This window comes from Rana temporaria, chromosome 12 (assembly GCF_905171775.1).
Source record: "Rana temporaria chromosome 12, aRanTem1.1, whole genome shotgun sequence".
Lineage (NCBI taxonomy): Eukaryota > Metazoa > Chordata > Amphibia > Anura > Ranidae > Rana > Rana temporaria.
Window position 1 is genome coordinate 1,311,596 of NC_053500.1, and position 14,691 is coordinate 1,326,286.

A 14,691-nucleotide genomic window follows, 5' to 3' on the forward strand; every position below is an offset into this window, starting at 1 on the left:
GTCCTCAGGGCCCAACAGGCCAGGTTTGCAAGATGACTGAAACACACCACAGGCGATCTCATTTGCTGCTCAGTGACCGCAGCATTCTAGTCTGCATCTCCCCGAAGAAAACCCTAAATCCTGGCCTGTTATTGGGTCCTGAGGACAGGAGTTCAGAACCACTGCTCTAGGGGGGGATCTAAAAACCCACCCTGCTCTATAGACCGGAGGGTGTAAATGGGCGTCAGTTCACACCCACGGCAAATGTTGGCTGTGCCATGCTCTCAAACTGTCTAACAAATGTGTTCCGTCAGATTATCCGATTGAAATAAAATCCAAAAGTACAAACACGCATGCTCAGAAGTAATGCTCACCATAGCACAACATTAGCAGAAGTTGCCAAAAGGGTGGCGCTAAAGAGCAGAAAAACATGTTTTGTGTATGTTGGCTGAAAAATTTCTGCCGTCTGTATGCAGAACAAGTTCACGGCCAACGCCCTTCGAACAGAATTCCGATCGTGTGTATGAGGCTTTTGGAGTAAGCCTTGGTTCACACCGGTGCGGCTTCAAAATCGTGGTACTTCAGCACGATTTCAAAGCCACACATCAGCGTGATTTGCACTGCCGATTTCATCGCAACGTCATTTAAAATAGAAGTCTATGCAAGTTGCAATGAAGAGGGGAGGGGGGGGGGAGAAAAAAAAAAAAAGTGCGGGACCCTTTCATAATGACGGCGATATGAACAGTTCCATTGCCGACATTTGGGTGCGACTCGTCGTGCGATTTGGCGTTTCCAAATGACAAGTTCTGGTGTGAATGTGGACTACATCTCCCATCATGCAATGGGTGTACTCAATGAGTGAGGGTGGGATTACGTGTGTGTGAAGTCATGGCGTCTCCTGACCCTGTGGTGGGCGGGACAGACCTGGAGACATCTGCTCTGCCAATCATATGCAGCCATGTTAGTGGGCGGGGTCAGACCAGGAAGTCCGGGTCCTCCAGGGGAGGTTACAATGGCGGGGGAATAACAGTCACATTGAAATAATTAACTCTGAATTCATTAATGAAAGGCTTCCTCAGTGGAAACACAAACCCCCCCCTTTGCACTGCCGACACCAAACGTCTGGCCGGAGTTGAGCTTTAATGCGGTGATGTCTGAATACAAAGTCCGGGTTGGTCCGGGTTCAGCACTATGAAGGAGGCTCCTACCAGCAGGCAACGGTGAGAAGTTAGAAAAGGCTTTAATTAAATAAAAAACATACTGCATCTGATAAATCATCATTGGCCTTCCCATCAGTGACATCAGCCTCCAGTTCCCATGAACGCCGCCCCAAAGTATTCTAGAGCCAATCAGAAAATAGCGTTCTAAGGAACTTGCAGCCAACATCACCACACTGTAATTTTTTTTTTAAAGGCCTAAAATTTTGAAGCCGTTGGTGGTGTTAGTATAAAACTAGAGAAGGCGCTCCCCTGGGAACCTCTACTATACCTTCAGTAATATAAAAACAAAGTGTAAAAAGTCGCTGCTCCTCCTACAAAAAAAATAAAAAAAAAAAAAAAAAAAAAAGGGGAAAAAAATAAATTGTGCTTCTTTCCTGCGTTGCTAGTTTTTAAAAAAAAACACAAAAAAGTAGAAGTCGCAGCAAGCGATCCTATGTCCTCACAGTGGGAATCCGCATCGGCAGCAAACGCGCTACTGCGGCAGAAGCGTCGGGATCCTCCGGGTAAGGCGAGGGCGGAGCCGCGTACAACACGAATCTGCCAGGCCGCCGCCCACCCCCGGTTGGGATGCTCCAGCAAAAAAAAAAAAAAAAAGAAGGCTTCAGTTGGCGAAGATTTATGGCAACTATCCAAAAATTGGAAGATCAGCAGAAGTCCAAGAGCTGACAATCGTCTCTCTTCCTCTTACAAAAAACCTCAAAAAAAAAAAAACATAAAATCTGATAAAAACATGATAAAAGAGTTCAAGTTCGGCGATCACTGCAGCATGAGCTGCTTGAGGTTGTCGTGGAGGATTGTATCTTTGACGTCGCGGAAGACCAGGCGGATGTTCTCGGTGTTGATGGCCGTGGTGAAGTGGTGGTAGAGCGGCTTCTGCTGCTGGTCTCGGCGCTTGTTGCGGAAACAATCCACCAGGTACTTCTGGACGTCGGAGAGGCAATGGGGTTCCCCCTCAAACTCGGGGAAGTAGTCCTTTATGCTGACGATTTTCACCTTCTCCTCCAGCAAGTCCGTCTTGTTGAGGAACAGGATGATGGAGACGTTGCTGAAGACGCGGTTGTTGACTATCGTCTCGAAGATGTTGAGGGACTCGGTCAGGCGGTTGGTCTGCCGATCCTCCATGAGAACCTGATCATACTCGCTGGAAGACACCAAGAACAGGATGGAGGTGACGCTGTCAAAACATTCAAACCAGCGTTTCCGCTCCGACCGCTGACCCCCAACGTCCACCATTTTAAAAGGCACGTTTTTGATTTCGAAGTCATACTCATGGATTCCTTTGGTGGGACGACGGGCCAGCAATATGTCCTGCTGGGAGGGGAGGTAGTCCTGCAGGGGGGAAAGAGACTCATCGTCACCAAATTCATCATCAGGAGATATTTACAGCAGAGACCTGCTCCCGTCCCACCTATGATGTACTACAAGGCCCAGCAATCTCTGCTCTTGTCAATGTACTACAATCCCCAGCAATCTCTACACTCCTCCCATCCCTGAAGAACTACAATCCCCAGCAATCTCTGCACTCCTCCCATCCCTGAAGAACTACAAGGCCCAGCAATCTCTATACTCCTCCCATCCCTGAAGAACTACAATCCCCAGCAATCTCTGCACTCCTCCCATCCCTGAAGAACTACAAGGCCCAGCAATCTCTGCTGCTCTGTCAACATACTACAATCCCCATCAATGTACTACAATCCCCAGCAATCTCTGCGCTTTTCAATGTTCTACAATTCCCAGCAATCTCTGCTCTTGTCAATGTACTACAATCCCCAGCAATCTCTGCTCCTGTCATCAACGTACTACAATCCCCATCAATGTACTACAATCCCCATCAATGAGTGCTTCCCTGTCGCCAATCGCCAGCATTTCCCGGGTCTGTAAAGTTCCGTTTGTAGAAATGCACATTTCTGTCCATTCCGGCATCATCCAGCAGAGGGCGCCCATATGACACTGCAGACGGGCGCCCACTGATTGTGATCACCCTTGTGCTGGTGATAAAGAGTTAACTCCTTCCTGACATGAGATCTGATCACATGGCATATATGGGAGGAGCCATTGCTGAATAAATCCTGGGCCGTCACCCAGACTCCTTTCCTCACCGAGGTGACGGGAGGGGGAGGGATTCCACATGTCATACAGCGCCCCCTCAGATCACATTTACCATCCACATGTCTGGGAGGAGTTTATTATTAGTGGACAGATCTGTGACCATAGGGGGTGATGTTAAAGGTGAACTCCGCACCATTGTGCATTGTGTATGGATGTATAAAGATCCACCAATGAGGGGGAAGAAACCTCATCCAATGTGGAGACGGCAGAGATCATCGGAATGTAATGAGGAGCATCATTCCAATAAAATGTGACGAGGTTTGGGGGCGTCCCATAGGTGCCTCCGTACAATCCGGGTCCCGATTACTGGGGGGGGGGGGGGGGGGCGTCCGAGCCCCGGAATCCACCAGAGCGGGCGAGCCACCATCAGCGCCCCACACCCCCCAGCAATCTGGACTGGGATTATACCGAAAGGCACCTAACAGTGCCTTGAAAAAGTATTCATACCCCCTTGAACATTTTCCACGCCACACATTTGTAAAAAATAAATAAAATTAAAACCCCATTTGTATCGTTTTCCTTCCACCTCACAATCATGAGACACTTTGTGTTGGACTCTCGCATAAAAAAATTTCAAGGGGTGTGAATACTTTTTCATTCTATTGCGATTTGCCTAAATCTACTTTTGTGATTGGCAAAGCACATTATTACACTTCGGTGATCAGCGCTGCGTCTCCCAACGTTCTTGTGCACAGAGTCCTTTCCTCCTCGTCAGGCGGCCGCACATACTCGGAACCCTTCCTTTATTGTGGAACTTCCCATCTTACTTTTATGGTTGGGTCGCTCGTCTACAACGGCCCCTTACACCCCTCCCCCCCCCCCGGCCCTCTAGCAGGAATCTCCACACTACGGCCCTCCAGCTGGACTACACGTCCCATGAGGCATTGCAACACACGACCTTCAGACATGACTGGGCATGATGGGAATTGTAGTTCCTGAACAACTGGAGGGCCGTAGTATGGAGACCCCTGGGAGGTTTTTACCATCCACCAACCCATTTCATAGACAGTAAAACCTTGGAATGAGAGTAACTTGGTTTGAGAGCGTTTTGCAAGACAAGCAAAATGTTGTAATAAGTTTTGCCTTGATATACAAGCGATGTCTTGATATAAGAGCAGCGTCATGTCACCACTGAGTATAAAAGAGAAGAGAGGTTCCTCCTCTAAGTGTAACAATATGGTTACATGTAATGAAGGGACAACATTTAGCAACTTATTGCTACACTTAGAGGAGGCGCCTCTCTTCTCTTTTATACTGTAAAAAAAATGCTTTGATATACAAGCGCTTTGGATTACAAGCATGATTCTGGAACGAATTATTCTCGCAATCCGAGGTTTTACTGTATATTCTCCATCTCTCCGCTTCCCAAGCACCAGGGAACAGCCAGAAACTGCACCGCCTCCTGTGGGCGTGTCTGCTAAACTCTGGGCGTTGTGGGTGGAGTCTGGTCACATGGTCAGATGACCCAGCCAGAGACTCGAATGGAAAGTGAGAGGCACTACACTGGGAGGGGCCCTGCAACTGGGACCTTCTAAAGAGAACCTGTCATCACAGAGCCATTGTCAACCCCCCCATGTTAGGTGTCTATATGAGAAGACCCCTCCTCCATCACAGGGGCGGAGTCACATCCAGCAAATGGCTCCACACTCACTAGACCAGGGGTCTCAATACTTATAACTGTCAGTCCTGCAATACCTCATGGTACTTGTAGTTTCAAAACAGCTGGAGGGCCGCTAGTTTGAGACCCCTGCACTAAATGAATCTATAGCAGTCCTCAAGGCATCGCAACAGGTCAGGTTTTCAGGCCAATTGCCACAAGCCGTTTCATCTGAGGGAAATTCTGAAAACATGACCTGTTGGGGGTGCCTTGGGTTCTGGAATTGAGAAACACTGACCTAGAGCAATTCATTGATACCGACAGCGTTCGTTTTCCGGGGGTTCCGTGTTCTCCTCCGTCTTCTACAACTAAACCCCCCTCCCCCACCATGAATTCCTGTCCTTCCTCACTGCGCTACTGACCATGTCAGAGCCATCGGCACAGCACTCACCATTTGTCCGAGCTTGTCCAAATTATCCAGGAAATATTTTACAGATTCCCCCTGCAAGAGACAGAAAAAAGAAAAAAAAAGATTGGTCATTGCAAATCAAAGAGCACCCGTCACAGCATATCCCATAAGATCACATCTCAGAAATTGCCCCCCATCCAGGACCCCCATCAGACATCAATCCCAGCATACCCGATCAGAAAACTGCCCCCCCGCCCAGGACCCCCAGACACCACTCCCATCATACCCGGCCTGAAGAATGCCCCCCATCAGACATACAGGACCATAGACACCACTCCCATCATATATGACACTCAGAAGACAACTCCAGCACAGTATCCAATGGTGTGGACATCGCGGGTGACAATCCCCCCCACCCCCAATAACTAAACACAGGAGGTGAGGGAAGGCTTCATACATTCTGTAGGTCATGTGAACACAACACGGGCCATAGTGATACAGAAGGACTGACCGTCTCCTGGACTCTTCATTCACCCACCTGCATATGATAGACATAACAATCCAGAACACACTATAACCCCCCCCCCCTCCCCCATAACTCATTACTACAAAGGGATCATCCCAGTCAGTGGGTTGCAGATCACATAGAGGGGCTATGTACTAATAGTATTCTGGAAGAAGGATCCCATCAATTACCAGAGGGAGCCAATAGAAAACATCGTCCTCTAATATTAGAGTGTAAGCTCCGATTCCCCCTGTAATAAATGGTCCGGTCTGTGTTGTAAAGCTCTGTGTATACCATAGGCGCCATATAAATCCTGAATAATAATATTATAAGTTCAATCAGCCAGGAACATTTCTCTGATATACACAGGAAATAGAGAACAGTGAGGAGGAAACATGGATTCTTCTCTATAAACACCCCGAATGTCTCCACAAGAGACCCTTCTAGTGACCCCCCCACATGTCAGGACATCCAAGGAGACCAGTCAGGTGATAGGATGGTGATCCCGCCTCCCCAACCCCGGAGACCAGTCAGGTGATAGGATGGTGATCCCGCCTCCCCAACCCCGGAGACCAGTCAGGTGATAGGATGGTGATCCCGCCTCCCCAACCCCGGAGACCAGTCAGGTGATAGGATGGTGATCCCGCCTCCCCTCATATCCAACCCCAGACAAGTCACCTCCTCTATGGAAGAATCATCTCACTGAATACAATGTGGTTACAGCGCCCCCATCTGTATTGTACGGAGTGTGCGAGAACCACAAAGACATCCAGAGGACTTCCATAGAGTCACACCCCAACCTTCTGCACCCCAGTAACATTGTTTACAACCTTCTGCACCCCAGTAACATTGTTTACAGAGTCACACCCCAACCTTCTGCACCCCACTACCAGTAACAATGTTTACAGAGTCACACCCCAATACCAGTAACATTGTTTACAGAGTCACACCCCAATCTTCTGCACCCCACTACCAGTAACACTGTTTACAGATGGGGGAGAGAGATACAAAGTGACATTAACCACCGGACAGGTTGTTTTACCCCCTTCATGACCAGGTCATTTTAGGGGTATTCAGTGGTCACGCAACACAAATAAGAACTTCCTATTGGTGGAATTTGATCACCTCTGCAGTTTATTAGATATATATATACACACACACACACACACACACACACACACACACACACACACACACACACACAAAGGCAGCTCCATGACATGATAGCGGATGCCAAACATGGAGTTCACGGGGCCCGTGGAAACGGTCACCGAGAGTGCAGCAGGCGCGTACGCCTCTGGCAGCACGCCACCGCACGGCTGCTTAAAGGGGGACATACAGGTACGTCTTTTGCCCACCGCTGCCATCGTATATTGGAGTGCAGCAGTTGGCAAGTGGGTAAAATGTAAGGACTTATTCTTGCTGGTAGTTGGGAAACCTTCATTTGATTTGCAAATATTAAAGCGGAGGTTCACCCTATTAGGTCACTTTGTTTGATATAACAGTCCCCCCGGTGTGCCTGACGATTTGGCGGTTCCAAAAAAATATAAAAATCTACATACCCCCTTTTCAGCATCTCGAGCAGGCACATCCGGGTTGTAGGGGTTCGGGAATGGGCGTGTCGGCTAGCTCCGCAAAGGATTTTGGGAGCTAACACGTGTGTCTCTGGACGGTGACGAGACACAGCAGCTAGAGAAGCAATCTCGCGATCTTTCGAACGTCACCTGACTGCACGCGGTCAGGTGACGGTCATGTGACCGGGGGCGGATACAATTCTCCCATAGTAAACATAAATTTATATGCTAGGCACAGCGGGGAGTGTCCTTTTCAGGACGCTGCCGGCCGTTGTCCTAGCAACTCAGCAGTGTTGACGGCGCGCCTCGCCGTCACACTGCGCATGCGCGGGATAGAGCGGTGAATGCTGGGACAGCATTCACCGCATCCCGGAAGATCCTGCAGGACGGCTTCAGAGTGCCAGTAGTAAAGATGGCAATGTCCATCAGAAAATTTTATAAAATATCTTTCTGGGCGATATCGTAGTGCTAGCGGCAGCGAGGATGAGACTGGTGAGTACTATTTTCTATGTACCACCAGCGTGACAAAAAGCTCTTTAAAAAAAACTGTTTTCCCGCGGAACTCCCGCTTTAAAGATTCTATTTAGAATAAGCTGTCAGGTGATTAAAACGGCGATATCAGAACCGATTCAATCATACAGTTTGTAGTGTACATAGAGGAATACTCCTGAACTTCTTTTTATCTCATGGTTACTGTGACATTGAGTGACTACATGTTATCTCAGCTTGGATTCATTCAATGAGTTTAGTAAAAAAAAAAAAAAAAATTAAAATATTGCAGAATTTACAGCCTCATGCTACATAACCAAGCTCCATTTCATGCATTGGCAATGTATCTTTAATAGGGATGCAACTAACGATTATTTTCATAATCGATTAGTTGGCCGATTATTATATAATCGATTAATTGCATTTTTACATTTTTTTGGGCCAATTTGTTGCTGGGCAGATTACAAAACACAAATTGCCGCAAAAATACATTCCACGCTTTTCTGCAGCTTCTCCATTGAAGTATTTTAAACAAAAAAAAAAAAAGTCCCCGCCCCTTTCCAAATACGCAGCAGCTGAAAAAAAAAATCCTGGATGTGACCGCGCCCCAGAGGAGAACATGGAAATTAACTGTAGTGTGTTTCTGCAAAAAGCACAAAAAACAAAAAAAAAGGTGTGACCCCCGGCCTGAGATATTTAGTAACATAATGGGGGGTTAAAAAAACAAAAATAAGTACAAAAAGAGCAAATAATCCCCTACTGCAAGGGGTTAATTTTTTTTACTGTGGGACAGTGAGTGATATTTACAGGAGAGATTTGCTCTTTTTGTACTATAAAAGGGCTAATTTTAGTTTTTTTTACCCCCATTATGTTACTGGCCGATTAATCGATTATGAAAATTGTAATCGATTAGTTGTCGATTAAGTTGTTTCGGCCCTAAACTTTAATAGAAAACTTTAGATTTTTATTGCAAAAAGCATAAAAAAAAAAAAAAAAAAAAAAAGAAGATTCTCCACTCTTATAAACAATGTTACTTCTATCAGAGGGGAGACGATACAAAGTAACATTGTATATAAACATTAGACAAGAGATGGAGAGAAAGTCATTTGGTTACATTGTCTTCACTCAATCAGCCCCCCCCCCCCCCGCACATGTAGAGGAGTTCTCTCCCGGAGCCGAGTCCTGTGAAGAGAAGAACGTCTAGAAAGTACATGAAGACGATCGATGTACGGACTCTGCACAGCCCCCCATACACTGAGCGATCCCCAATATTAAACACTTGTTTATTCGTTATGATTGGATAATATAATAAAGTATTATAATAATAATAAATAATAAAAATGCATTTTAGCTCCTCTCACTTTTTGTATAAAACTCCCAATCATTTTAGGAATACAAATCTCCTCGGAGCCGTCTCGTCAGATGTGACCCCCCCGGTGTACACCCCCATTCTACATGAAACGTTCCAATCGGGATCTCTGTATCCCCAGTAATAGAGGGACGGAGTGCGCTGCGACTTCTCCCCGGAGGTGTCTGTGTTCCAGATGTGAGGACACCGCCACGCCATCCATCCACCACTCCTCTCTAATTACAGAGAGGGACAGGAAAGACAGGCTGGGCCGGGCGCTGATTCACAGATGGGACGCTCCGCAACGTCACCGAGGAGAGACCGCACGGGAGCGACGGCACGGGAGCCCAGATCCCCAACAACTGTCCACGGGGAGAGGCGAGTGTAAACGCAACCTCTCCCCATGCTTCCTAGTGAACCTGTCACTGATCATCTGTTCTTTGTCATAGGAAACGACAATCAGTGATGTCACACTCACAGCCACGCCCCCTCACAGTAAGAACACTTCCTTAGGGCACACTTAACCCCAACAGCGCACCCTCCTGGTTAACCCCTTCACTGCCATTTTCACAGTAAAAAGAGCATTTTTATAGCACTTTTCGCTGTGAAAATGACAATGGTCCCAAAAATGTGTCAAAAGTGTCCGCCACCATAATGTCGCAGTCACAAAAAAAAAAAAAAAAAAAAAAAAAAAAAAAAAATCACTGATCGCCGCCATTACTAGAAATAAATATAAAAATGCCATAAATCTATCCCCTATTTTGTAGACGCTATAACTTTTACGCAAACCAATCAATAAACGCTTATTACGATTTTCACCAAAAATATGTAGGAGAATACGTATCGGCCTAAACTGAGGAAAAACAATATTTTTTATATATTTTTGGGGGATATTTATTATAGCAAAGAGTAAAAAAATATTGATTTTTTTTCAAAAAATTGTCGCTCTTTTTTTGTTTATAGGGCAAAAAATAAAAACTGCAGAAGTGATCAAATACCACCAAAAGAAAGCCATTTGTGGGAAAAAAAAAAAAAAGTCAATTTTGTTTGGGAGCCACGTCGCACGACCACGCAATTTTCCGTTAAAGCGACAGTGACGAATCGCAAAAAGGGGCCAGGTCCTTCACCTGCATAATGGTCCGGGCCTGAAGTGGTTAATATACATTAATAATTTAGTTTGTTCAGCATGAAATGGAGCTTGGTTATGTAGCATGAGGGGCCCAGGAATAGGAGGGAGCCCCAACAGTGGGGGGGGGGCCCAGGAATAAGAGGGAGCCCCAACAGCGGGAAGCCAGGAAAGGAATAGGAGGGAGCCCCAACAGCAGGGGGGGGCAGTAAAGAAATAGGAGGGAGCCCCAACAGCGGGGGGCCAGAGGACAATCAAATATCACCAAGAGAAGGGCTTGTCTGAAAACAATGATATAAATGACATTTGGATACAGTGTTGCATGACGGCCCAGTTACAGTAATGCAGTGGCATGCCCTGGTCATTGGGGGGGGGGGGGTAAAAGTGCATTCTGGTGAGGAAGATTCACATGGGAGGAGACCCCACAATCTGCATACAGCGGGGCCCTTTGCTCCCTACACAATACTAGGAATGGATCTGCGAGAGCCCATTGGCTGCTCAGACTTCACATACAGATTCTAGTTAAAGGGGGTCTCCTCTCTGCGGGTGGAGGAGGGGCAGTGCGCCGTCCTCCATCACCCGATAGGAAACTTTCCTCCAAACAGACAATAGCAGGAAGTATGGCGCACGCCGGCTGATCAATTCCCCCCCTGACAGTCCTGAGTGTAGAGAGGACAGGAAGTCAGCCGTGTGCAGGAGAACGTCTTCCCCACACACAGCACTGGAAGTTATTATTAGGAGTTTTCATACAAGAGACACTTTCTGCTCACCGACCTTTTATGGAGCGGGGAGGACGGAGAGGAGCCGCCGAGTCCCGACCGTTCTCACACTGGAGACGTGCCTGGAGGATTATGCAATCCCCCCCCCCCCCTTCGTTCTCCTCACTACATGACACAAATACGGAACCCGTCACCACATCCAAGAAAGTACTGATCAATATTCTACAATGTCTGAGGGATGGTGGGAACCCCTCATAATGGGCACAGCGGGTGTACAGACCCGGGAACTCAGCACAGGGATGGTGGGAACCCTCATAATGGGCACAGCGGGTGTACAGACCCGGGAACTCAGCACAGGGATGGTGGGAACCCCTCATAATGGGCACAGCGGGTGTACAGACCCGGGAACTCAGCACAGGGATGGTGGGAACCCCTCATAATGGGCACAGCGGGTGTACAGACCCGGGAACTCAGCACAGGGATGGTGGGAACCCCTCATAATGGGGCACAGCGGGGTGTACAGACCCGGGAACTCAGCACAGGGATGGTGGGAACCCCTCATAATGGGCACAGCGGGTGTACAGACCCGGGAACTCAGCACAGGGATGGTGGGAACTCCTCATAATGGGCACAGCGGGGGGTACAGACCCGGGAACTCAGCACAGGGATGGTGGGAACCCCTCAATGGGGCACAGCGGGGGTACAGACCCGGGAACTCGGCACAGGGATGGTGGGAACCCCTCATAATGGGCACAGCGGGTGTACAGACCCGGGAACTCAGCACAGGGATGGTGGGAACCCCTCATAATGGGCACAGCGGGTGTACAGACCCGGGAACTCAGCACAGGGATGGTGGGAACCCCTCATAATGGGCACAGCGGGGGGTACAGACCCGGGAACTCAGCACAGGGATGGTGGGAACTCCTCATAATGGGCACAGCGGGTGTACAGACCCGGGAACTCAGCACAGGGATGGTGGGAACCCCTCATAATGGGCACAGCGGGTGTACAGACCCGGGAACTCAGCACAGGGATGGTGGGAACCCCTCATAATGGGCACAGCGGGTGTACAGACCCGGGAACTCAGCACAGGGATGTTGGGAACCCCTCATAATGGGCACAGCGGGTGTACAGACCCGGGAACTCAGCACAGGGATGGTGGGAACCCCTCATAATGGGCACAGCGGGTGTACAGACCCGGGAACTCAGCACAGGGATGGTGGGAACCCCTCATAATGGGCACAGCGGGGGGTACAGACCCGGGAACTCAGCACAGGGATGGTGGGAACCCCTCATAATGGGCACAGCGGGTGTACAGACCCGGGAACTCAGCACAGGGATGGTGGGAACTCCTCATAATGGGCACAGCGGGGGGTACAGACCCGGGAACTCAGCACAGGGATGGTGGGAACCCCTCAATGGGGCACAGCGGGGGTACAGACCCGGGAACTCGGCACAGGGATGGTGGGAACCCCTCATAATGGGCACAGCGGGTGTACAGACCCGGGAACTCGGCACAGGGATGGTGGGAACCCCTCATAATGGGCACAGCGGGTGTACAGACCCGGGATTGCGGACGGTGGAATTCTGTCTGCACACATTCACAGGGTCGGTATATACAGGAAGTGACAACATGCCGGGTCCCTGAAGCTCGTACACATGGGGCCCCGGACTGAGAGGTCAGGTGATTGTTTGTCAAACACAAATATCAGCATCTTATCACAGGGCACAAGGTTGGGGGGGGGTTTACAAACACAGCTAAGCTTCTTAGTGCAATGTACATAGAAAACCTTCAATCCCTCCACCCAATAAATAATAAATGCCCTTCTGAGACGCAATGACATCACAGCTGTGTATTTCCCTGATCGCTATATGAAAGGAGCACCCCAACCCCCACCACTCCTTAGACAAGCTCCTCCTTCCTGACCACCATTGGGTGCTGAAGCCTTCAGCTGTATTCTGCCTGTCAGTGTAACAGTGTAACCAAGTCACTGAGGAGGAGGCGGGGCTAGAGGGAGGAGCATGCACAGCTAAAGGGAGACCAAGGATGCGTTTTATTATACAACACTCATGGACAGGAGTACGATTGACCACGCCCACACAGAGACAGCTGTGAGTCAGGCCAATCACTTTCCAGATCAGGATGTGAGGGACCAGGCCCCTCCCAGAGTCTGTCCATACAAATCAGGGACAGGCTCCTCCCAGCATCTCCTGTCCATACAAATCAGGGACCAGGCCCCCTCCCAGTGTCTCCTGTCCATACAAATCAGGGACCAGGCCCCTCCCAGCGTCTCCCGTCCATACAAATCAGGGACCAGGCCCCTCCCAGCGTCTCCTGTCCATACAAATCAGGGACCAGGCCCCTCCCAGCGTCCATACAAATCAGGGACCAGGCCCCTCCCAGCATCTCCTGTCCATACAAATCAGGGACCAGGCCCCCTCCCAGCGTCTCCTGTCCATACAAATCAGGGACCAGGCCCCTCCCAGCGTCTCCTGTCCATACAAATCAGGGACCAGGCCCCTTCCAGCGTCTCCTGTCCATCCAAATCAGGGACCAGGCCCCTCCCAGCGTCTCCTGTCCATACAAATCAGGGACCAGGCCCCTCCCAGCGTCTCCTGTCCATACAAATCAGGGACCAGGCCCCTCCCAGCGTCTCCTGTCCATACAAATCAGGGACCAGGCCCCTCCCAGCGTCTCCTGTCCATACAAATCAGGGACCAGGCCCCTTCCAGCGTCTCCTGTCCATCCAAATCAGGGACCAGGCCCCTTCCAGCGTCTCCTGTCCATCCAAATCAGGGACCAGGCCCCTCCCAGCGTCTCCTGTCCATACAAATCAGGGACCAGGCCCCTCCCAGCGTCCATACAAATCAGGGACCAGGCCCCCTCCCAGCGTCTGTCCACACAAATCAGGGACCAGGCCCCTCCCAGCGTTTCCTGTCCATACAAATCAGGGACCAGGCCCCTCCCAATGTTCATAGTGCAGGCAGATTATAACAGAGCTGTGTACCGGATGTGACCTGGTAGCAGCACAAGGAGCCAGTCAGCTGAACAGCATGCAAATGTGCTGATAGGAGGAGAGAGCAGAGTGACATAACCATCAGCCTGCTGCAACTCCTTTCAGTGTCCAATGACAGGCGGTCAAGACCTGCGTTAGTGAAGTAGTTCAGAGATAAATAAGGTGTATTGGTAGATGGGGCTGCACTGTGACAGCTGTATACATCTCAGGTCTGGATGGACAAAGCCTTCAGTGAGGTCTCATCCGTGGAATTGATGTCGGGGGTTGGCAGTAATGAAGACTGTCCCTGGAAGGGTGCTATGGCTGCAGGTGCCAGGATATGGAAGACATAAGGGGGGGGGGGGGGGGGGGGGGGACGGGACAGCTGTCATGACAGGCTCCCTTTATTGTGGAGGATGGGTATGTGGGAGGACAGGTGTACACTCCGCTCTCTGTATATGAACAGTGTGCCTATTGTCTGAGATCAGACATGTGACAGGACAGGACACACTGGACTGGAGATCAGGAGAGCGACGGCAACAACAACCATCAAATGATGGGATATCTGACTTCACACCCCCCAGAGAGATCCCAATACTAATCCCAGCGTATTGGTGACG

The 14,691-nt window shown here is 49.5% G+C and overlaps 1 protein-coding gene across 1 annotated transcript in view; it reads right to left on the bottom strand.

The window, feature by feature from the left end:
• Positions 1-1,200: 1,200 nt before the first annotated feature.
• GNA13 (G protein subunit alpha 13) overlaps positions 1,201-14,691 on the bottom strand; it is a 33,215-nt gene continuing 19,724 nt past the window's right edge. The window contains exons 3-4 of the mRNA XM_040331473.1: positions 5,357-5,407; positions 1,201-2,528 (exon numbers count right to left, since the gene is read on the bottom strand). Of these exons, the coding sequence (XP_040187407.1) occupies positions 1,956-2,528; positions 5,357-5,407 (624 nt within the window). The 3' untranslated portion in view covers positions 1,201-1,955. The remainder of the gene's footprint in view (positions 2,529-5,356; positions 5,408-14,691) is intronic.